Source organism: Rhinolophus hipposideros (assembly GCF_964194185.1).
Source record: "Rhinolophus hipposideros genome assembly, chromosome: 2".
Classification (NCBI taxonomy): domain Eukaryota; kingdom Metazoa; phylum Chordata; class Mammalia; order Chiroptera; family Rhinolophidae; genus Rhinolophus; species Rhinolophus hipposideros.
The window spans coordinates 36,850,127-36,876,051 of record NC_138048.1 but is presented as its reverse complement, the minus strand read 5'-3'; the positions used below and the strand labels follow the sequence as shown (position 1 = coordinate 36,876,051).

General features: G+C 37.0%; 1 protein-coding gene across 1 annotated transcript in view; it reads left to right on the top strand.

Moving 5' to 3' along the window:
- Positions 1-10,939: 10,939 nt before the first annotated feature.
- The window catches only part of IFT57 (intraflagellar transport 57), a 52,741-nt gene continuing 37,755 nt past the window's right edge, over positions 10,940-25,925 (top strand). The window contains exons 1-5 of the mRNA XM_081029263.1: positions 10,940-11,298; positions 13,659-13,821; positions 14,672-14,790; positions 17,492-17,582; positions 22,233-22,301. Of these exons, the coding sequence (XP_080885389.1) occupies positions 11,087-11,298; positions 13,659-13,821; positions 14,672-14,790; positions 17,492-17,582; positions 22,233-22,301 (654 nt within the window). The 5' untranslated portion in view covers positions 10,940-11,086. The remainder of the gene's footprint in view (positions 11,299-13,658; positions 13,822-14,671; positions 14,791-17,491; positions 17,583-22,232; positions 22,302-25,925) is intronic.

Genomic DNA, 25,925 nt, shown 5'->3' with positions numbered 1-25,925 from the left:
CAAAGAATTATACAAATGAGCAGGAGTCAGGAAATGCCATTTCCAGTAGTGTTTGATCAATGGGGACAGAATGTACAACTGAATAAGCCAGAATTCATTGACTTGAGGACACTTTATGGAGCCCCAGGATTTAACACCCTAAGCAAGGACCACAGAGGATAGGTAAATTTACAGCTAGTGTAGCTCTTAGAAGCCTGGCTAACTCTCAATCAGGCAGAAATATCCAAATTGCCCTCACAGAAGGTTGAGGATGGAATTAAATAGCTGAGGGAAGTGGGATGTGGTATGGACATAACTCTGTTTCCCCAAAAATAAGACCTAGCCGGACAATCAGCTCTAATGTGTCTTTTGGAGCAAAAATTAATATAATATATAAGACTGGGTATAATATATAATATAATATAATGTAATACTGGGTCTTATATAAGACAGGGTCTAATATAATATAATAAATATAATATAATATAATATAATATAATATAATATAATATAATATAAAGCCGTGTCTTATATTAATTTTTGCTCCAAAAGACGCATTAGAGCTGATTGTCCAGCTAGGTCTGATTTTCGGGGAAACACAGTATAACACACAGCCAGAAGCCCCACCAGATTATATGCCACAGAAGGGCCCGGAAAGCACTGTTCATCAAGGTTATAGGGAATGCACTGGTGAGCAGGGTACAAGCAGCACTAAGAAATCCTGTGATAGCTTTCCTCTACAGGCCAGGGGTGTTGGTAATAGAAGCAGTCACAGAGCTAGGTTGGTTAATACCCAAGGAGATGATGGAGCCTTGGTGTCATAGAGGCCAGATGGCAGCTCTTGTCTGTCAGAAGCCAGGAGGCTGTACTTACCAAAATGACTGGCAAGCCCATAGGGCAGCTAAGGCTGCTTGACTCACAGATGGTTAATAGACCATGGTGTCTCTAGGGGCAGAACAGATGGGCAGCTAACAAGGGTGCTGCTTCACCTTGCAGCCAAAGAAAGACAAGAATGGAGGAGCAAGCTGCTGAGTTCCCAGACCAGAACATATTTGCACATCTGTAACCCACTAACTAAAGAAGGGATTGGGGCCCTAGGAGGAAGGACTCTGCCACCATGGCAAGTATATGTCATGACAATATAGCGTCTGTGTACGGATTCAAATGGATACACTTGGCAGGTGGAGCCATAATCCCCACATTATGTCCCTGGCCTCTGGAGTTAGAGGTATTATAATGGGAATAGTCGAATGGGAATCTCTGAAACTTTCCCCACCAAGAGAGTAACTCAAAAACAGTATCATCACCCATGGAGGGGTATGACAAAGATGAGTACCAGCATTAAGTACCTGAAGGAGGCAGCAATGGTGGCTCCTACCATATCCCCATTTAATTTGATACTCTGGCTCTTTCAAAAGCCAGGAAGATCCTGAAGAATAGACTATTAAAATGTCAGCCAAGATGTATCCTAGATTGTAGACTATACGAGGCATGGTATGGTTGAGAGAGCAAATTAATATAGCGTCAGGTACACAATATACAGCCATTAATCCAGTGAACATATTTTATTCAATCACAATCAGGAAAGATCAAAAACAGTTTGCATTCACCTGGATGGACAACAATATCCATTTACATTTTTTCCTCAGGGCTATGTTAATGCTTCTGCCTTCTGTCATAGTCCAAAGAGATACACCTTCAGGACATCCCACAGAACATGACACCATCCATTACATCCGTGACATAACGGTGACTGAGCAGAAGCAAGAGGTGGTTTGTGTGCTGGAGGCCTCAGTAAGACGCATGCTACTCTAGAGGTTGAGAGATCAAAAATTCTGGTGCCAGTCCCTTCAGCCAAGTTTTGAGAACTCACTGATCAGAGCATGCTGGGACATGTTCCAAAGTAAAAGACAAATTACTGTATCTTGCATTCCCTATACATAGAAGGAAGCAAAGCATCTGGAAAGCCTCTTCGGCATCTGGAGGCCACGCACTACAAACCTGGGAATATTCATCCCACACACATACTGGGTGATACAGAAAGCTGCCAGCTTTGAGTGGGACGCTTAGACTGCACAGCAGTGTGGAATGAACTCTTCCTTCTCTTTATTCTTCACATGGGGTCAGTCTTGCACGAAGCTCTGATTGCTGACCCAGCCTTTGCCAGCTGCCTTCCCATTTTCCATCCTAGGCACATAGCCGAATAAAATTCTTGCATGTCTAATCCCATTTCAGCCTCCGGAGAAAAGTCACCTAAATAATAAGGAAATCAGTACCATCTTTGAAAAGAGGATCTAGAGGAAACAAAAGGGAGGAACTGAATTTACAGAGTGAGAAGAAGATGGTTATATGGAAAAAATAAGAGCGTCTATGTAGCAGTTCTCATCATCCCACCCTCTCCAGTCTCAACTGAAGAGAAGAAACCAGAACCACTGCGGTTTCAGCCAGACAGGAAGACTGTTAAATAATTCAACCAGGTAATGCAAGTTTAGTGAAAGAAGTTAGTTACTGCCAGGTAGAGTTGCAATCTCAAATCACAGGGAAGTAATTTAACTAACTTTCTTTAATTCAGTAATTTAAGTGTCAAACTTGAACCTATTTGAAACCAACCTAGTCTGAAAACTGTGGGCTTAATATTCTCTTTATTGTAGTGACTACAAAAAAGGCTCATCATATCTGTCTCATGTTTGGAAGAACCATCCTGCCCATAAGGTAGCCAACTGATTTTTGCGTTTTAGTCAGAGATCTCTAGGTCAGACTAGGGGGTCAGACTACAACACACCAAAATATGCCACTTTAGCAGCATAAAGATTATATTGAGCAGAAGACAACTGAGAAATAGCAGACACCCCTCCCCCTGCAAATATCTCTGCCCTCCCTACATTTGCCTGCAATTAAACATTGGCTCTTAGTTACCAGAGATTCTTATCAGCCCAGGCATAACACGGAGAGGAACCTACATCACATGCCTTACCAAAACAACCCTTGTCTTCCATAAGTTTCCCCCATATATTTATTTTGGAAGCCCGACATCCTTTTCCTTTGTCTTAGCACTCTCTCTAAATTTATTTTTCTTTGTTAAGATGCCATGCTGTATTAGCCCAAATTCTAACCACCCCTTTGAGTTACTACTTATCACTGAGTTTTCCACACATATAATTTTGCTGCACATATTAATAAACTCTGTTTGTTTTTCTCTTGTTAATCTGTCTTTTGTCAGTCTAATTTGCAGGGCCTGAGCCAGAGAATCTAGAAGGGTAGAGGAAAAAGGTGTGTTTGTTTTTTTTTAACTTCAGCTGGTAGGATACTTTACCTTGGTGATTATTTACTGACCCAAGAACCTCATCTTATTTGCAATGATAAAACAATTCCCTTAGTAGAGGCAGATACACCAAGAAATTAGTGAAATTTATGTTCCAGGAAGCCTCACTGGTGTTGTCCCTTTGAAGGCCCTGCAGCTGATTTTGAATTCAAAATTTTGTATTTCTTTTTATTTAAAAGGACCCCCATCCCCAATTGCATAATATTCAGGTCCCATAAAGTCTGAATCTGTCTCTAGCTTGTGTAGCAGGATAAAAAATTTGGACGTTTTCCCAAAGGTAGGATCTATGTATGGATGTCAGGTAGGCCAGTGACATGTCCATATTTGCATTTTAGAAAGATTACTCTGGGAACAATGAAGACAAAGGCATGAAAGAGGACCAGATCTGTAGAGAAAACTAGAAGGAAACTGTCACTGTATTCCTAGCAAGAATAAAGACCGTTTTCCTTTTATTTCATAAAAGGACTTCTGCTTCCTTTGAAAGAGCAAGATCTTCTGGGGCATTTTTAATTTTATAAAATTTTCCTGCCTCCCATTTCAGAAATATTATTCTTCCTCCAAGAATCCCAGGAGATTCAAATCTTTTGCAATGTAACCATCTGTCCTTTTCTTCAGAAAGTAGGGAGTTTTTATACTCAACAATGCTAACTTACTGGCATAGGAAAAATAGCAAGAATTTCTTTAAAAATTGACTGTCAGATTGAAAATCAAAAATAGAACAGTTTTTTTCAGAAAGCTTTTTAAACCAACAAGAGATTCAAGTAGAGTATATGCTATATCCCTGAATGGTAAACTCCATATTATAAAAAGTACTGTAAGAGTACATATTTTAACATTAAATAAATTTAGAGTTCATCTTCAAAAACAAACATAAGATAATCAAGACTGAGAGACTTAGAGAGGCAGGTTGTTCTATCAGAGAGTAAATCTTATTTTAAAGCTGCACAAACAAAAACAGTGTTACAGGCGTGAGAATTAGCCAAGAGAAATCTGTTCAAAGTCTGAAGCCTGGAAATGGACCAAATAAGTGTAAACATTTCACGTTAATAGGGAAAAATGAGCTGGTATGTGGTTAGTCATTTTATCACAGCACTATGAGGTGAAAGGGCAACCATTAATTCCTACTCTCTGGAGGAACAATGGGAAAGGTCTTCCTTCTTCCTGGTGGTTTAAACCACATTATCTAACATCAATTGTCTACTCTTCCTCTGAAAGTTACTATGACAAATCCACACCCTGCCTTGGGGTATTGCGGAGAAGGGAAAATAGTCTTACATAGAGTTTATGAGTATTTCTCTGAATTCTGCAGCTATAATTAAAAAAAGAAAAATCTATACTCGACATGTGGATCAAGCACAAAGACTTATCAAAAATGATAATTTGTTAGAAAGTCATAAAAAGAGGTTTCAGTTTATGCTCTTGATTTTGGGCTACTTTTGGAGTGAGTTCTTTAGAATGAACTAAACACATTCTAATTCAAATTCTTAGTGGATGAGCCATAGATGCATATCTTCTCCAGATTCTGAAAATACCTGACTAACTATATATGATAAACCCCTTGCTAAAATCCCCAGGCAAAGAGAGTTAGCTCATGCCCCTGCACACTTAAGCGAGAGGCTAAAGGGCCTCAGCCCCCACATTTGACACCTTTGCCCTGAAGCTTGTTCTCCAGGCGAGAGGTCTCTCTCAGTCATATTGGTTCTCCTACTAATTTCCCCTTACTAATTCTTCCCGACCCTTCAGAGCTTAGGAGAAAAATGGGACTCCAGAGAGTATCATAGGCTATGGGAGTAGAGAAGAGGCACAACCAACTCTGTCTTGTGGAGGGGTAGGATCTCCAAGGTTTCTTGGAGAGTCTTCTTCCAAAACATCACTCTACTTCTCTGTATCCTAGGTTGCACTTGCCAGTTACATGTGTATGTTGCATTAGAGTATGAGATATTTCAGCACGGAGACAGGCTACTAAGTCTTTGTATCACCATCCCCAAGCACAGTGCCAAACACATTAAATATACTCAATATTTGCTGTGCACAAAAAAAAAAAAAAAAAAAAAAAAAAAAAAAAATCCAGGACATACTCTCTGTGGTTTTCAAAAGGAAAGTACTGATCGCTGGATCTATCAATTTGGGCTTTCACAATCACACCTTCAGGAAAAAAAGAAAGAAACAAAGTTTTTTCATTCTAAATCTCATTAGACGCAAAGGGCAGAATGGATTATTTATTCTATTCATGAAGCGAAATATATAGCTATGGGGTAGGAAATCATCTTCACTAAACAGCTAGGAATTAAAATGGGGCATTTGAATTTAATGTTTTATTAACATCTAATAGTTTGCGCAACAGTTTCCAAAGCCTCAAGACAAGGTCCAGTAATCATTTGGGAAACAGGCCGTCAAAAAGCCGGGCATACTGTGCACTGAAATGCAGAGTAGTAGCTTGAAAGTGTAGCATCTAGCAGATTTTGCTTTTATTAGGCTCTAGGCAGCCCAATTAAGAAAACTTTTTCTAGTGGCATCTATTGTTTACTCTGCCTTGAATTTAATTTTTCCCTGGTGGAAAAATCCATCCCAGATTATAAACTAAACTGAATCTTCTTAATCTAGTCCTTAAAAAATAAAAACAAGGCCAGATATATCACACTCCCTGATTTCAATTTATAGTATGAAACGACAATAATCAAAACAGCATGGTATCGGCAGAAAAACAGAAACACAGACCAATGGAATAGAATTGAGAACCCAGAAATAAACCCACCTATATGTGGGCAGATAATTTTCGACAAAGGAGCCCAAAAAACACAATGGAGAAAAGAAAGCCTCTTGAATGAATGGTGCTGGTAAAATTGGAAAGCCAAGTGCAAAAGAATGAAATTAGACTGCTGTCACCACATACAAAAATTAACTCAAAATGGATCAAACACCTAAATATAAGACCTGAAACAATAAATTACATAGAAGACAGCATAGGTACTAAACTTATGGACCTTGGATTCAGAGGATTTTATGAATTTGCCCTCAAAGACAAAGGAAGTAAAAGCAAAAAGAAATGAACAGGACTATATCAAACTAAAAAAAAAAAAAAGAAGAAAAGAAAAAAAAGAAAAAAAGCAGCTGCATAGCAAAAGGAACCATAAACAGAACAAAGAGGCAACCAAATGAATGGGAAAAGACATTTGCAAACAATACCTCCAATAAAGGGCTGATACCCAAAATACATAAAGAACTATTCAATAAATGCTGTTTAAGCTATGGGTTATCCATACGAAAACCAAATTACATCTCTGAATTTCAGTAGATAAATTTCAGATGTATTGAAGACAGAAATGTGAAATACTTGTGGGATGTTTAGAAGGAAACAAATAGAGTATCTTGAACCTCAATGTAGAAAAGGGTTTCTTAAAGGAAATAAAGAACAAACTTAAAAGAAAAGAGAAACTCATCAAAATTAAGAATTTAGATACAAAAGAGGATTCTAGAAACAATGAAGAAAGAAGATATTTGTGACCCATCTAATGTCAATGGATTAGTCTCCAAGATACATAAATAGGTCATCGCAAGACCTCTGTGCCATGGTGAAGGGTTTTAGATGTGTTCTTGTAGGTGAAGGTTTCTTGGCTTTAGTACTATTGACATTTTTGGATGGATAATTTTTTGTTGTTAGGGGCTGTTCTGTGTATTATAGGATGTTTAACAGCATCCCTAGCTTCTACCCACTAGACACCAGTAGCACCCATTCATAGCTGTAACAAACAAAAAGGTCTCCAGACATTGCCAACTGGACCATCTTCATTACTTCAGAACATATCTCACATAAAGATATTCAAAGTGTTGCATTTTAATGTTAAATATTGCAGCAAAAGTTGCCAGTGCCTACCCAGGTTGATGCACCCATTCCCAAGTTGCTACCCGTGTTTCCCCGAAAATAAGACTTAGCCGGACAATCAACTCTAATGCATCTTTTGGAGCAAAAATTAATATAAGACCTGGTATTATATTATATTATATTATATTTTATATTATATTATATTATATTATTATTATAAAGACCCAGTCTTATATTAAAATATGACTGGGTCTTACATTAATTTTTTTCTCCAAAAGACGCATTAGATCTGATTGTCCACCTAGGTCTTATTTTTGGGGAAACAGTAGAAGTACTGGCCGCTCAGTGTTCACAGCTGCATTTATCTCCAGAAAACTACCCTTGGCTAACAGAAGCCACCTCACTCAGAGATGCCTGAGCTAGTCACCAGCCAGTGACCCAGTGACAAAGGGGATAAAGGCCAGCTTTCTCACCCCAATGTGGAACATCTTTGTGGTGCCATCGGTGCCCCAGAGAACATTTCATGGTGCCCATTACTAAGTTCTGTTGAATCTCTTTCCTAATATCTATCACTTTTTTTTTTTTTTAGGATTGCTTCGGCTATTAGGAGTCTTTTTGTGATTCCATACAAATCTGATGATTTTTGTTCTATTTCTTGAAAAAAAATGCCATTGGGATTTTGATGGGGATTGCATTAAATCTGTGTATTGCTTTGGGTGATATGGCCGTTTTAACTGCCATATGTTGATTCTTCCAACCAGTAAGTAACTTTTCTTTATTTTGGATCTCTTATACAAGTTACTGAGCTGCCTTAAGAGCTTGTCTATAGATTCTCTTGATTTTTTTTACTTTATCTTATCACCTGCAACAGTTTTTTTCTTCTGTAAAACTTACTCCTAATTTTTTTGTCTCAGTGTACTGGCTCTGATCTCTAGTATAGTTTTGAGGAGTGGATGTCTTCACCTTGCTCATGGCTTTAAAAGGCATTGCTTCTAATGCTCACATTTAAGTATGACTTTTTTTTTCTTCAAGATTTTGGGCAGATACTTTCTATTAGGTTAAGGAAGTTCTATTCAATTAACGGTTTTCTAAATTTTTAACATACCTCATGGGTAATACCAAGCCATTTCTAACAAAACACGGTTTTGTTTTTTAAGCCTGTCCAGTCTTTTTGGAGGACTTTTTTATTTGGAGATGCAGCTGGAAAGACAGCCTCCATCTTTGAACCTGTCTTCTTTTCACCCCCAGCCTTGCTCAACATCTTTCAGTGAAATCCATTTAGCTTAAATCACCTTTGATTGGTATGCTGTTCAGTTTTCAGAGATTAGCCCAGTAACAGAAAGATCTTAAGGGCCTTAAAAGTCACTTCCAATTATTTCACAGATAGTTTGAGAAAGATAAAAGTTAAAGTCAGAAGCCCAACTATAATTGTGGTCAACACTTAAAGCCAGGGATAAATCTCTCTTAAGATTCTTGAAAGGAAGTATGAACACGCCTCAACATTCCACTCTCTTCAAGCTCTTATCTAACTCTTTAGTCAATGTATGAGCTAGTCCTGCAAAAATACTAACACAATGTACTCCAAAGCTTCCAAGTGGCTGAGACAGCTCAAAGAGGATTTGAGTGTGCATTCTCACACATGTGAAGAAACTACTTCCATTAAGGAAAAGACCCCTTGAAGCGTTGTCAACTATTGTGGGTAAACAAAGGTTTAGCAAAAATAATCCCTGGGGTCTTATAACAAAGAAATGACATTTCAGTGTTATTTCCCATCTTTTTTTCTGTGGGGAAAATGGTGTTGAATAGTTGGCTTTTCCTTTGTTTCTTTCATTCTTTCTGTGCCATAGTTACAGGGGAATACTTTATATTTTAGTGTTTTTTCTTCCTCACAACACTTAAGAAAATAATTCTTCATACTGCCTCAAGACAGACTGCACCCCCATTGCGCCTGGGAAGGAAATGGCTAGGCTCTGGGAGGAGTTTTTCTCTCCCCAAAGTGCATGTGTTGTTGGAGGATTTCTCATCAGCCAAAAAACAATGTTTGACTTTTTCATCCTGAGTGCTATATATACTTTCTGAAAATGTCAGAACTTCTTATGTGGGTAGCAAGCCTTGAATGAATGTCTATCTCCCTGGGTGTGACCAATTTACCTGTAAAGTCTGACACCTTTTTGAAAACCATTTAAAAAGCCACAGGTTGCTTGTTGTTTAACTAAGCACCCCAAAGCATGTATCTGAGCTTTAATATTTTTCAATCCTAAAAAGCTATTCATCTATCTTGTACTCTGAAAGTCATACAAGCATAGCACAATATCCCTCATCCATACATGTGGTGGTTAGGGTGGGATGTATGGGGAAGAAACACTGTTCCAAGGAGGCAAAGAAAAAGACTAATTTGGCAGTGGGGTAGAGCCATATCCGATTTTCCCACTCACCTTTATTAAAAGCAGCTGGTTAAATAACTGTAGGAGGCAGATAATGTTATTTACTTAAAAAGCAATTCTCAGTGGCCTTCCCCTTTGGATTGTTTTCTACATACTGTAAATCAGTTATTTTATGTATTTACTTTCTTTGGTAAATACAAAGGTATTTGCCTTTCTGATTTTTCACTTTGATACCTTTCTGAGTATCAGAAAGTTTAGACTGATATTAAAATGAAAAGTGCTCTTCTGCCCATTTTTCTAAGAAAAACGAAGTTATTACAGATAAACTTCACACTTCGGTTATGTCAAAAAATGTGACTTCTCTATTCTCTAGTAGCAGATATAAGAGATCAGAGATCCCTCAAAAAACACATTATAAACACAAATGTATGTTCAACCTCTTGCCACAAGTTTTCTTCTCCCAGGAAACCTCCAGGCACCTACCACTTACCTCATTTTTTAAATAGCTGTTAGGAAAGCTTCTTGACACACAAGACTTCTTTGAGAACGGGAAGTTAAGCCCCCTTTTCTTGCTTTTCCTTTGTTAATAGCTGCACAGTACAATACAGGAGTAATACTGTCTTTAGCCACACTGAGAGCTATAGCACAGGAAAATAAATTCCTTTCAAGATTATTTCCTTTATTTTATTGATTTTAACAAGGAATCCCAACATGCATGTAATGAAATGGGCTTGAAACAGATTAGGAGAAGGATGTGAGTTTAGAATGCTTGTTTAAGAGGTGAAACAAATCCTTCCCACTGCCTCCTTTTTGCTCATCCTCTGCCATTCTTTTTCCCCACTCCCTCCCAAGCAACAACCCCTGTCCTAGCGCTGATAGCAGGAAATGATACTAACAGTTTTACAACATAGTGTTAGATCACACACTGCATCCACTAATGAGAGAAAGACTAAGTTTAAGGGGGGAAAACAGGAAAGAAACTTCTCTTTGGAAGGTTGCTGGGGTAAAAAGAATCCTCAGCATATAGACTACCTTTACAACGGTGAAAACTTTCAATTGTGAGAAGAAAAAAAAAATCAGGGGGCTAGTATATCCTTCCACACTGCTCGTCTTTCTTTTTGTTTAATCTTTTAAACTGCTACCGGCTGATGCGGATGCCAGCTCAGCTGCCCTTGGTAACCACCAGGTCCAACCCACCTCCAGCAAACTAAGTGCCAGCTGGAAAACACAGCAAAAACACCCACGCCCCCTCCTCCGCGTTTAAACTGCAGCGGTAGGAGGCGTGGCCGGACGTGGGGCGCTGGGAGCCACGCCCCCACGGGGGCGGGGCTGCCTCCCCGCCACTTCCTTCCAAGAGGCAGGGGAAGGGGCGGACCCTACGTGACGTAGCCCAGAAAGCTCGCCTTGGTTGGCGGGAATTTAGAAGAGCTCAGCGAAGGAGGCGGAGTCTAGTTTCCCTGGTGACGGTCTGCCTGTCGGTCGCCTGGTAACGGGTCGCGGCGGTCCTGGCTGTAACTGCGCAGGCCGCTGAGATCCGTGGGCCGGAGCCCACGCTGGGCTGTTTCTGTTTGTTTTGCGATGGCGGCCGCTGCGGCAGTGGTCACGCCGTCGGGTTTGGAGGATGGGGCGTCCCGGGCCCGCGGCGAAGGGGCGGGGGAGGTGGTCGTGGAGCGGGGGCCCGGCGCGGCCTACCACATGTTCGTGGTGATGGAGGACCTGGTGGAGAAGCTGAAGCTACTCCGCTATGAGGAGGAGCTCCTCCGGAAGAACAACCTGAAGCCCCCGTCCAGGTGGGTGCCCTGGTCCCCGGCGCAGGGGTGCCTGCTGGGCCCTGGGGAGAGGCCTTCCTCCGGCCTTCTGGGGAACGCCCGGCGCGGGGTAGCCAGCACTGGTCGTGGCCGCCTAGTCAGGAAAGGGTACTTCATGCAAACGTGGCGACGGAGGGCTGTGGGGCTCACGGAGTTTATACTTGGTATTTTAGGGAAGAGGAAAGTTTTGGAACGACAGAAAGGCCTGGAAGGCAGCTTGCCTCGTCTTTAAAGCACACACCTCCACACATCACCAACTGTTTTTTCTGGGTATAAAAGTAATACAAGTTCCTCTTGCAGGGAACTCAGAAAAACACAAGAAAATGTGTAGAAAAATACTGAAATCACCCATAATCTCATCCCCAAAGACAAATGCCATGATCATTTTAGATCTCTCTCTCGTGTTTGTTTTCCTTTGCAAGAACGTGTCCCTACAGGTGGTAACCATGGATACCTAGGACCTTGCTTAGCACTTTGTATGCAGTTAGTAAACTTGTTGACTAATTGCTATGGTTTAAAGAAGTGGAAAAGTGGAAAAGACAAATGAAATGACAACTGTAGGAGCTGTCTCTCATAGAGGCTAAAGTTCTGCCCGTCTGGTGGGGAAAAGTTCATCATATCCGGAAGCCCAGGTCATTAGTTGCTGAGGATAATGGACAGCCAGCAGTTTCTCTTCCAATCAGTGTAGCTTAGCACGGAGAGGTAAATAAGTTTTATAGTTTTTCCTTTACATGAATACATACTTAGATTTGTTTATTACTTTAGATTATGAACCTTTATTTCTTTCTCTGAATGGCTATAGCTAGGCTCAAATAATTTCTCTTGACAGTTTTGATCTCATTCCCTGCTCTCTTCCAGTAACTTGAGTTATAAGATATGTAAGCTTAATCCAAGATGGAAATTGTAGGCTTGGGAGTTATTACTGAAATTAACTGATCAGAATAGTATAAACAAGCAACGTTTTCTATGTTAATAAAAATGAATTTTTCCCAAATATATTTTTTAAACTAAAAGAAAATGGCCTTAAGTTTCTATTGATATAACCTCTGTACTATTTCCTCAGGAGTTCAGCAGGATACTTTGAATAATGAATTTGTGTGGAGGTATCTTAATTTAATGGTTCATAAAGTGTGATCATCAGGCCCGCAGCATGAGCATCACCTCTGAACTTATTTGAAATGCTCACAGGTCCTGTCCCAGGTCTACTGTATCGGGAATTCTAGCAGTGGGGCTTAGAAATCTGTTTTAACAAGTCTTCCAGGTGATTCTGATGCATGCTCAAGTTTGAGAGTCATTTTTCTAAGTCTACAGAATGTGTCAGTATCCATTCCTCTATTTTGGATTTATCAGCCAATGAGAAAAAAATGAGTTGTTACCAGCAGGTGCTTCGAAAGGGCCTTTTTTTCTGTCCAGCTTTTTCTGTTATCTTCTAGGACATTTACATTGATCCTGCAGGAAAGAAATTGGGAAACATGAGTTCACTGCTGATTCTTATGGAAAATACCTATAATAGCTATAAATACAATTATGAACATAATAGCTACATGTAAAAAGCAAAATGAGATCTTTAGTCAAACTGACTTGAATGCTGTGGCTAGCAAATTTTATTCCTAACATATTTAAGTATACATCATATTGATCCTCATAGGACTATTTTTAGTAGGCTAGGGATTTTACAACAGTCAACAAATGTTTGTTAGACTGGGGATGTGATACTCAGTGGTTCTTAATCCTGGCTACACTTTGGAGCCAGCTAGGTGGCTTTCAAAACATACCTGTACTGGGACTTCACTCTCAGAAGTTCTGATTTAATTCATGAGGGAAGAACTGTTTGGTCCAGTTGCAGTGGTTTGACGAGCTCCTCAGTTGATTCAAATATGCAACCGAGATGAGAACAACTGTTAACTGATACAACAGTAAGTAAAGATACCAGTGATGTAAAAAATGTAGAAATGCATAATGAATAATCATTAAGGTCTTTTTTTAAACTCTAAGATTTTCTTGATTCCAAATTACATTTTCAGGAAGTACTCTGATATTATTCCTGATACACAAATTATTTTGTCAAAGGTTCTATATGCTTAGTTTTTTAACATGCCCTGCATTTTTGGCGTGTAAGGTCTTTGATCTAATATTTTTTATGCAGTAGTTATTGTCCTAGTCCTATTGATTAAAAACTTTAATGGGAGTGCTGTGGATTATTAGAAATTTCAAAGAATGAGTTATCAATGTCTTTTGATTATAAAGCCATTTGAAAAAAAAGTGGGGCAATTTTGGACTTAGCTCCTTTAATTGCTATGGACTTCTCAATATTTCCACCCTCCCCTCTTGTTTTGAAACAGACACTATTTTGCACTGCCTACCAACCCTGGTCAACAGTTCTACATGTTTTGCACTCTTGCTGCTTGGTTGATTAGCAAAGCAGGACGCCCCTTTGAGCAGCCTCAGGAATATGATGACCCTAATGCAACAATATCTAATATATTATCTGAGCTTCGATCATTTGTAAGTGTAAACAACTCTACTTTCTGCATGTTCTCAAGTTATGAATTTTCATACTGTTAGTTCGACAACATAAATGCTAGCCTTTTAGATAAATTCTCTGTGAATAACTATATCTATCTATCTATACCTATAAAAAATTACATCTGGATTTCTTTTTAGGTAAAACATCAGAATGGTTGATATTATAACATTAATGCCACTTTTAAAGATGTCCACTGTACACCCTTTATAGCCCCAAATAATAATATTTTTCTTAATCTTGATATATCTCAAGGGTAAATTTATGGATAATCAGTTCTCTAAAAAATGATTTTAAAAAAAGGAAGATGAAACACTGTATTTCGAAAGAAAACTTTGATTTAATAGACCATAATATCAGTTGTACTTTTCATTTCTGACTTTTCCTGGGTACTTTTCATTTCTAACTTTTTCTGAGGCTAGGCAGTAAGAATTTTGGGCACACCTGTTATTAATTTTTGACAAGCGACTCACTGTCCTTCGTATGGTTGTTTGATCATATGGTACCAAGCTAGTAGTTTTACTGGTTTTTACATCAACAATATCAATGTAATGTAAAAGAGATTTGTCTTGCTGTCATGAGGTGTTACTGCTTCTGAATTTGATACTTTTGACAATAAAATGTCTTCCTTTTCCTTTATTTTTTTATGTATCAATGGATTAAAAAAGACTGAAGAGTTGAATTTTTAAGAAGCAATGAAATTGCAGTTATGTTAAATCATTTGAAAAATAGAGAAGTGATGAATTTATTCAGCAGTACTTAAAATATTTTGACATTTGGAATATAAATAACAAGTAATAAGTAATACCCTGTTTATCTTTTGTATTTCAGGGGAGAACTGCAGATTTTCCTCCTTCAAAATTAAAGTCAGGTTGTGGAGAGCATGTATGCTATGTTCTTGACTGTTTAGCTGAAGAAGCCTTAAAATACATTGGTTTCTCCTGGAAAAGGTAAAAATTACCCAAACTGGCAATAGTAGTTTTATGTACATGGCTTTTTCTACTAAGGGTTCAGAGCTACTTAATTGAACAGATAAGAAGTATTTCCTCTGGACTATTCTAAAATGAAAATGCTACAGATGATTAGAAAAGTCATTATAGACAAAGTTGTAATATCTGGTGTCTTCAGTTCTGATATTATTGTGCCCCTTGCCAGTTCAAATACATAATTATTAAAGGTTTAACTGTAACTATATGTTGGAAATTTAGGAAATTTTTAAAAGTCTTTCCCATATATTTATTTATAAACACAAACGTGCTATATGCATGTGGATGGATAATTGATAGTTGCAGATTTAAGGGAAAAAATGGAAATTAATATAGTGCTTCAGATGGGATTTTTCCCTTAGCTTAAAGTGACTGGGCAAGAAAAATACTGAAGAAGCCTACTGCACTCTCTTAGACATTGTCATTGCTTCTTTCTCTGACCTGACAGTGGTTTGTTTATATTTTTATTACTGTTTATCCCATGGTATTAAAGTCATTTGTTTAGAGGTCTTGCTTTCTTGAGAGAAATTGTGAAATCTTCATATGTACTGTATGGCTGTTAGCATAGCACTTGGTATATCATAGATGCTCAATAAATGGATGAGGAAATAAAATATTCAGAAACTGTCTATATAGGCTATAATTAGAAAATATGTAAAACTTAGTCCTTTGAAGATTGGGATTATTGATAGTTTAGAGATTTTGGAAAGGCATTATTCAGGTAAAACGTCAGTAAGCAGTGGTTTTGATTAGAGTAACTTCTGTAGAAAGGTGTATATATTGTTTCCTGTTAATAGTTTAATGTGTATCCAGTTACATTCTCTTCAGTAAATATTCCCTATTAATAGGTATTTTTAAAAACTTAACCCTACTTGAGTTATCATCTGATTGAACCTTATGAAATTACTGATACTTGCTTATTTTTTAACTGAAAAATAACAATTTCAGTGCTTCAACCCAAACATTACCACTTAGCGCAATATAAAGAATGACTACATGATCCACATTACTTCTTTATTAGATTCCAAGAAAAATTGTGAGATGTGCTGCTCCATTTAGTATTTTAAAAAATTTTAAAATCTATTGCCCAATGTATTTTAAATTCACTAGAAGCTATTGGTATCTCAACCACAATTTAATTTTGTACTTCCTTTGTTTTTGGATGTATCTTATTCTTTGCCACGCAATGTGATTTGGATAATTTATAAGGACTTTGTATACATGGGTAATAAAAAGTGGTGAAAAACATTGAAAATAGACATTAAAGAATAATATATCAGCTATGTAATATGTAAATTACATAGAAATTATATATTTATAGATGATTATTTTATATATCTAAATATGCCAAAACAAGTCCTAGAAGAACATTGCTTTTGCGATACTAGTTCTAATTAATTAAAAAGTAGGAAATTTATTCTTTAAGAAGATTGATTTGGTTCGCAGTAGTTTTCTTTCTTAATATTAAATGTTGATTTTTATATTTTGTTAACTTGTCTGAAATATGGATTTTTAAAGTAAGTTTCCAGAAGTAAACCCAACTACTTTGGAGTATTTTTAATATGGGAAATACATGTTGTTAATCTTGATGGAGAAATGATTGATCAGTACTCAGTGTTAGGACCACTGAATAAGAAATACTGGAAATAAAAATAAAGCTAGAGCTCATTTTATTACCGCTATCAAAATAAATTTCAGATTGATCCAAGATGCAAATGTGAAAAATGAAACTATATGAATACTAAAATACCAAAAGGTGTGGGATGTTTTGTTTATGTTAAAGCTAGGATCCATGCAAGAAAACATTGCCAAATTAATGTAACAAGAGTTCTAACAATCCTGAATAGCCAAGATTGTAAGTAATAAACTAGAAAAATATTTTAACACAGGTTAGGCCATGTATTAATTTTCGTAATGTACAAAAGGCATATATAAGCATTTCCCTGAAAAAGAAACACAAATGCCAATTAAAACATGAAAAGGTGTTCAACCATTCTCATGTGAAAGAATGCAATTAAAACAAGAACGAGATATTTTCACTTAAAGGATTGGCAAAGATTAAAGTTTGTTTACCATATTGGTGAACATATGTAAATGTAGTCACTGCTGTTGGGAGTGTAAATTAGGGTAACATTTTAGAAGTTGGTTTTGTCAATATCTAGCAAAATAATAAAATATACAAAGTTGCTGGCTCAGCCATTCTACTTGTACAAATTTATTCTAATGATATACACATAATAAATGTACAGTGATGATATTTGCAATATTGTCTAATTAAAAAGAACTAGAAATATCCTCAGTGTTCAGCCAGAGGTTGTTAGTTAAATTAATATTATGGTACTGCTATTAAATGGAATACATGCATTGATAAACAAAGAAAGATGTACAGGGGTTTGAATGTGATATATTAGTAAGTGAAGAAAGTATATTGGATAATGGTATATCTCATTTGTGTAAATTCATTCTTTAAATTTGGAGGTAAATGTTTTTGCTTCTTTATATAGAACATTTGAGGAAGAATACATTTAACAGTGATTATGGAAGAGGGGTGAAAAAGGACAAGATCTGTTGTAGAGGAGATCCTTAATATTCACATTATGCCTTTTTGTCCTACTAAAATGTTTTGTTTTTAACTCGCGTCTCATATTAAACTTTATTATTTTAGACCAATATACCCAGTAGAAGAATTAGAAGAAGAAACTGTTCCAGAAGATGAGGCAGAATTAACGTTAAATAAAGTGGATGAAGAATTTGTGGTATGAGTGTTACAGAATTTATTGCTCATTTTCACCTTTGGATTCCTTTTCCTTCCCTTAATTCCCCCAATCTTCCATTTTTTGGAGTATATTTTATTTAATTTCTTTCAGAGAAGAAAAGCTTTTAAATAGAGTACCAAGTTCAGTTGTTTAGACCTTTAGTTAAGTTAATGCTTATGTTCTCTAATGATTGAGGTCTGAATTTTAGCAGAGGTTCTGAAACTGTAGACAGGAAATAGTAGACCACTAGTTATATGAGTCAGCATTTTATTAACAACCATTCATGATCTTAAATAGGCTATACATAATAAAGATTTAGAACAGAACAATAGAATTTAGGATTAATACGTTTTGCTTCATAAGAACACCGTTTCTCAGGAACTCCATTCATTATGCTTCTAAAATTAGGATGAGTACTAATTTTAGAACTTTAAAATTTTAAGTGTTGGAACTTTAAAAAATCCTTGCAAATACCAACATTGTTTAAATTGTTTGGCAGCATCTGGGCTTTTCCCCATTCTATAATAAACATCCTATCTACAGTGTGAAGCTGAATGATCCAGTGTCTACAAAAGATTAGACTAGTAAAATGGTAGAAACAAAGACCTGTTTCTCAGAACCAGAGATGGATGAACCCTAGTGTTTTTGGAAGTATAGATATCTGAAATCAAAATGTCAGGGAAAAAACTATAGTGTATTTTATTCTCATAAACCATTACATTTTCCAGTTGATTTTCTAAAATTAATATATAATAATTATATTCTATATTTCAGCTTAATATATTAAGCTACTGTATGGTACAAAAATGTTAATCACTGCATTGTTTTATAGTGAATGCTAGAAATGAACATTAAAGAACTTAGACTATATCCAAATAAAATATGATGTATCCATTAAAAATTTTTTTTTAAATTGTTTGTAAGAAGTACAAACTTCCAGTTATAAAGTCACAAGGATGTAATGTACAGCATGGGGAATATAGTCAATAATATAATTACTGTACAGTGACAGATGGTTACTAGACTTATGGTGATTACTTCATAAGATATATAAATGTAGAATCACTATGTTATACACCTGAAACTAATATAATATTGTATGTCAACTATAATTAAAAATAAATTTTGAAAACTCTACCCTGTTCTCCTCATCCCACTGAAGAATATGTACCACTAGTTACATATACTCGTAGTCAATTTACTGGGTTTTGCAGTCATTTGCAGAAATGAAGTACTTCTTCACTGTGTAGCAGTGGCACGGGCTAAATATGCATTTTTCTAATAAATAGAGACTGGTTCATTGAAATAATTGTTCTCAAGAACATGTTAGTGACATGGGGATGGTAACATACTATATGCATAAACTCAACCATGTAAAATATGCAAAAAAAATCAATACGTTAATATTAGTTACATATGGGTAGAAGGATTGTGAATTATTATTTTATTTTCTATGCTTTGTATTTTCAAACTAATGTATTTTATCCGCAATATAAATGTTGTAAACCGTATATGTAAAAAATATGTCATTTATACAAAATTATACTTATAGAAGGAAAAAAGATTATAAAACTAATCAATTTAAAATCTATCTTTGTTAACGTGATACATTTTAAAAGTTAAGGTAAAAATCCATTCATTCATTCTACCTGTGTTTGTTGAGCATCTGTAGCACGCACTGGGCAAGACCCTGATGGTACAGCATGTACAAAGCTCTGAGGCAAGAAGGAGCTTAGCATATCAAGGAACGAGAGAAAACCTTTGTGGCCAGATTTCCTGAGTAAGGTGAAAGGTGGCTTAAGATGGACTGGGAAGATAGACCAGGTCCATATCATTTGGGGCATTTTTAGGAATTTAGACTTTATTCTTTGTGCAATAGATCTTTCCATTTAGACCCAGAGAATTTTAAGACCTCACATATTCCCAATTATTTATTTTTCTCAGGTATATTTCTCATCTTGTCTTAATAATTGTTTATTAGTTATTAGTGTATTGACAGGTACCTCGTCCTACAGCATCAACATTTATCTTTAACGACACATAACTCAAAACTGCCAGTTCAGGAAGAAAACGCATGAAAACCTACTAGTCAGAAAGATAACTCGACGAGGGCAGAACCAATTTGGGCCTTTTTTTTGTATCTCCAGTTTATTATGTGTGCATTGCCTGGTGCATAATAGGTGTTCATTAAATACTTGACCACAGAATCATCTGTTAACACATTGCTGTGTAACTTTTAAAAATTATAGCTAATTTTTTTTTCTGAGAACCCTTTAAAATTCAAAGCAGCATTATTAGGTGTGTAAATTAGAGAAACAAACTAGAAAGCAGTCTCATTGCACATTTCTCCGCAACTGTGAGGTAAAGACATTCTGCTGTCATAAGACCAAAGGGTTGCTTCTTCCTTACTGCCATCATATTATTCTAAGGGGCCCCTTCTTACCTCCCCCATTCCTCTGGCTAAGGAGAACAGGATCAGTGCTAAAATGCCTTCGGATGGTGAGATATTATTTCATTTTGTTGCCAGAGTTTGTGAGGTGGCTCAAGGATAGTAAAGATCATTTCTGACAGAGTGAAGTTCTGTAATAATCATCTGGAAACTAGAAAACTTCAGTTTTGGACTGACCAGATCACGATAAGACACATTGATAATTGTTATAAAAAAAAAAAGTATGGATCAGGACGGAGAATATTCTCACCTACTGTATATAATCGTATCCTTAGTAATTGGCAGTAAGAGAAGTAAGAGCGTGCATGTTAGGCAAAGAAATGATAGGAAATTGTTGAGTGCCTTCTAAATTCCTGAGATTAGAATCCTCAATTTATTTTAAAACTTTTTTCTTAGTCTGTTTATGTTCAAATTTCTTTTGAATGCTCTTTTTTTTTTTAACTTTTATTTATTTTAAGTGTGTTTTTCCAGGATCCATCAACTCCAAGTCAAGTAGTTGTTTCAGTCTAGTTGTGGAGGGTACAGCTCATAGTGGCCCATGCGGGGATTGAGCCGGCAAACCTCTTGTTACCAGCATCGCACTCTAACCAACTGAGCTAACCGGCTGCCCTTGAATGCTGTCTTAATACTGTTTAGTAACTTAAATCCTTTTCCTAGTACCTACTGTTAAAGCTTTTTACCTATTAACGGTCAGTCCAGTACGATTCAACAAGTACCTATTGCTTGTCTATGTAAACAGCACTGATTAGGTTATTGTAAAAGCATTATAAACTTGTCTCTTCTCCCAGGGGCATTGAGTCATTGGCATTTCAATCATTTACTCTCATGGGTAAGTAGCCCATCATTAGTGCAAACACAGAATAGACTAGCTGCTTTTCAAAGGTGTGCTCTGCATATATGCTTAAGATTTAAGATGTAAATAGATCAGTTTTGTCTACACCTCTATGCCCCACTGCCCCCCTAAAAGCAAACGGTACGTGAGTGTATGGAGTCTGCCTTTATATTGTTTTATATTTTACTTCAGTCTTTCCAGTTCCCCAAATATTAGCATCCTTCTCCCATCTTACTTAGAGTTTCTGAGTAGATCTAGGGTGGAGCCTTAGAATTTGCATTCTCACAAGCCCCCAGGTGATGCTGATGCTGCTGGTCTCAGAACCACCTTTCGGGAACCACTGTCTTACGTACTCTAAAATTCTTGTAGGTACCGATTATCTTGGAAATCTACCACTGCTGCTTTTATACAAGTCTACATGTGGAAGTGTCCATCAATTAACTCCCACTTGTTTATTTTCTTCTTTACAAGGTTTGAGGACCAAGCTTCATTGGCTTCATTACCATATCATTAAGCTTGGAATAGTCTTGTTAAATTTGTTTCACCCACTATGTCACTTGTCACCACAAGGACATTTGAAGAGAAAGGGGAGCTAATGTTTTGTCCAACATGCTTATATAACCTGCTAAGCCTCCATATTTACTATGTGTTGGAGAAGGGATTCCCTCTCAAAGGGTCACTCCTGACCCTACCCCCCACACCAACTGGCCCAGGGATCAGGACTAGCTTGGAATCTACCTGAAATATCCTTTTAGATAGTTAATATCTAATCTGCAAGGTTAACATCTTAAATATATATATATTTAATACCTTTAAATATATTTAATATTTAATATCTTCAAATAGATTTAGAGGCCATGAGCCAAGCAGTACTGGTGACTTAACTTATTAACTTATTAAATTTGAGCATATAAGAGATGAGATGTCAAAAGTATGCCTTAATGTGATTGATCCCTGGAACAGGTGAGAATATTCTAGGTCAGCCTCTAATTTTTGTCCATTTTAGTCACGTTACTCAATATTTCCGTTAACTTTTACCACACTCTCAATTTCAGATAAGCTACTTGGGACTGTTTCTTGTTCTATTCTTACATTTATTTGTCCCTAGTTCTACAGCAGTGGCGCCCTTCCTTCTGCTTTTTTTTTTTCTTCACTGACTATAATAAAAAGCCCATTATAAATAGCACCATCAAAACCTCAAAAAAACAGATGAACTGCTAATAACTTTACATACATTAGTAAGCTTTTAAATACCCTTTCCTGAAATAGTCTTTATTTCGAACTTAGATTTATATGAAAGTTGGAAATATATTTTTTAAATTATAACTTTTTTATAATTATTAACTTTTAAAACTTTTATTTTCCTAAGGAAGAAGAGACAGACAATGAAGAAAACTTTATTGATCTCAACGTTTTGAAGGCCCAGACCTATCGCTTGGTAAGTTGCATGGTATATATGCAGGACCAACAAACAATCAGTACACATCTTCTGCTGGAAATTAAACAAGTAGAAACCATTCTTGTCCATTGTTTAGTGTGTCATTTGAGAAGTAGCTCTCCACATTGTTTTCCTATATGTAAAATTTGATAGCAAACATAAAAATCCAGGGGTACAAGTGGGGCAGCCTCCTATCTGTACCATGGAAAATCGATACAGTACTTCTCAGGTAAACTGAAAATAGTTTATTTGCTTTATGTCATTTTTTATTATGGAAGCATATATATCATTTGATTTCAAGTTATTTTTCATTATAGTGAGCCAGTATTGAATGGTCTTGATCATAGGGAAATGATAATTAAATGGTAATTAAATTGAATGGTAATTCTTTGAAATAAAATTAACTATATTAAGGCTGATATATGGATAGGTAAGCAGACATTGCTTTAGTCAGTTTTTGCTCTGTTTTAATTAGGAAATAAATCCAGTCTATAAAAGAGATCCCACTGAAGGAGATATTTCAAAAGTACATATGAAATTTTTGTATTTTCCTATATGTATGTTATATTTCAGTAAGGTAATACCTATTGTACACTCAAAAAAGTACATATGGAATGTAATACATTTATTTTTCCTTTACATAATTTTTTTTGGTCTGAATTTTACAAACAAGTTTGGATCTGCTTTTGGGTTCATATGAAGAGTCCCTTGGTCACCCCGCCCTAGGATGACCTCTTCATTTATCATTTACTGCCTTAGTATTGTCACTCAGCATTAGTTGTTATTATTAATAATATGTGTGTGCTTTCTTCCCCACTTGAGTTGTAGTATAACACTGTTGCGGAAGAATGACGAGGACCGAGAGACTCAAGCTGCAGGCAGAGATCAGGGAGAACACAGCTTTATTACACCGATGGGCTCAGCGGGATTATTCCCAAAGACTGAGCGCTTACTGGGGTCGGGAGCTTTGTTCTATAGGATTAGGCCTCCCATTGGGGGAGAAATCTGGCCGGGGTGCCAGGGAGGTCTGTCCCTAGCAGCTGTGATCTCTCAACATTGTTTGACAGGGAGGTCTCTAACCATAGTACCAGCGGGAGACAGTTCAGATAAGGGGACGGAGCTCTTAGCCGGGGGGCCTGCAGGAAAAACCATCCCAACAGCACTACAATGTATCTAAGTTGCCTGAGTGTGGGAATTGACTCTAATACTTTTATTATTTATTAGGTGTCTGACCTTGGGCATATTTCCAAACTTCTTGTGCCTATCTTCCTCATCTGTAAAATGAGGATAAAAATACTACATTTTCACAGGGTTTTTAAAGAATAAAATAGTTACTACGTGTGACGATGTCTGGCACAAAGGATGTGCTCACTAAGTGCTGGCAAAAAGCAAAATCACAAATTCCCTCCACATTCCCTCTCTCAAATCTGATAACAAGGATAACTCATTTTTTTATACTCTCTATATTGTAACACAAAAAATACTGAATAATTCTTAAATGAATGAATGCATTTTTATTCCTCAATTCAAAATTATATTAGAATAATATATTAACATTTAAATCTAAACAAACTCCAGTTGTAACAATACATTCACAGATCACTTTATAGTTTTCAGAGTACTTTAAAACACATCCTTTACTGACCTTGTGAAGTGTTGTTATATCCAGTTTACAGATTCAAAAACTGAAATTTATAACCTTGAGACAGTTAATGTTTTCAAAAGCTACTACATTACAGCAGCTAAATTTGAATTCAGTTTCTCCAGACTCTCAGGTCTATTGTTTTTTTTCCCTTTGCCTCATAACAGGAGTTCAGCAGGGTAGGTATGGTTTGAGTCCTGCCTTCAGTAGGGGCACCTGGTGCTTGCTGGTCCTTTACGTGTTGAAGATGATGCCGGCGAAGTTCTAAAGTGTGAGGGAAATGAAAGCAGAGATGCATACGCAGTTATCCTCAGAAAGAGCCTGTCGTTTGTGTCATTCATCCTTATATTGGTGATATAAATAGAGACCTGGAAAGGCTACCTGGGATTCCTCTGGACCAAGTAGTTTGAGTATTGGGAAGGAGCAAAGTCATTTCATTTGCCTCGACCATTACTCTGTCCCTACTGGTCCAGATTTCAATTTTCCACTTCAGTTAAGCTACATAAGGAAGGGATTTCCCCCTGCCTGTGCCTTTATACATCATCTAAGTATAATATCCTTTGGATAAAAATTATATCACATATACCCTTTCGAGTTAAGACTATGAAGGGTTGCGTTTTCACAAGAGGAAGAAGTCTGAATGCCAGGTGTTTGTGGTTGGTCAGCCATGAAGTACTAATGAGGCAGAAAACCCTTTCATATTTTAAAAAATCTGGCAGTATTGTTTCATGAGTATGTTGCCCATGAAGCCATCTGCCTGAGACAGCTGTATCTGTCTATAGCTTATGATGGCTCGGGTGCTCTTTCCCCAAGACAGAATTGCTATATAGGTTAATAACATAGATTTAAGATTTTCTATTTCATGCAGCAGGTGTACTCACAATGCAGAAGAAATATCATTTAAGTTGAATGAATGTGATGAATTCTTCACTAGAACAAGAATGATGTATACTATATATGAAATCTATCTACTAAACGTATACGTGACCATGCCAGCCCAGCAATGTATGGATTACAACAGTCCCTCTCTACCTGTGGTTTAGAAACAATATATGCTTCTCAAATCCTTCTCTGTTCCCTCATCTTGCATTATTCTTTTCACAGACCCTGGCATTGTATTAATTTCTGATTTGTTTATTGTCTGTCTGAACCACCGAAATGCAAACTCCTCAAGAGAGGCAGCTTTTTTCACTGCTTTTTCACCTGTGCCTGATGGGTAGAAAGTGCTCAATGTTGAATGAATACATGCATGGATGAATGCTATTTTATATTTAGAATTTTATAGGCAAGGTATAGTTTATTCTTTAAGGAGAATAGAACTTCTCAACAATAATTATTCTATGTACCATGCAGGATAACACAGGAAGAATCTACTTATGTTCCTTTATTTCATGAAATAATGTTCAGTCTAGACCCTGAAAAATGTGCTCTTAAGTATCTCGATAATTCCAGAAAATGGGTATATGCAAGCATTTTCCTGAGATTTGTGGTAAATGGAGCAACAGAGAATGTGATGAAAAAGACATGTGTTGCAATTGTGTTCTCTGGAAGTCGACATTGACAGTTTGGAGTGCAATTTATTTACTGTGAAAGGAAGTGGGAATAAGGCACTGGTGTAAGGGTGAAGTCTCGCTGCCATTCAGGACTGACAAAGCCTTGGCCAACTGGTGAAAGGCTCTGGAGCAACTATTGCCTGATTGGCTCAGTTGCTGGAGGCAGGCTGCCCTGGGAAGGACATGGCCCCAGGTGATGTGGCTCTCTGCAGGTAAGGCAGAGCCCGAGGGAGCTAACAGCAGGAAGCTCTCTGCTGGCCACATTCCCATAGCTGAGCAGCACATCCTTGGAAGGTGACCTGGTGGTCCATCTCCCTGACTACCAAGACAGACTCGAAGCCCCACTAATTTGAGAAATTTGTAGAGACTGTGTGGCCATTGATTAAACTTTGAAATGTCTGCCTAATTGGATCCTGACACAGCAGTATT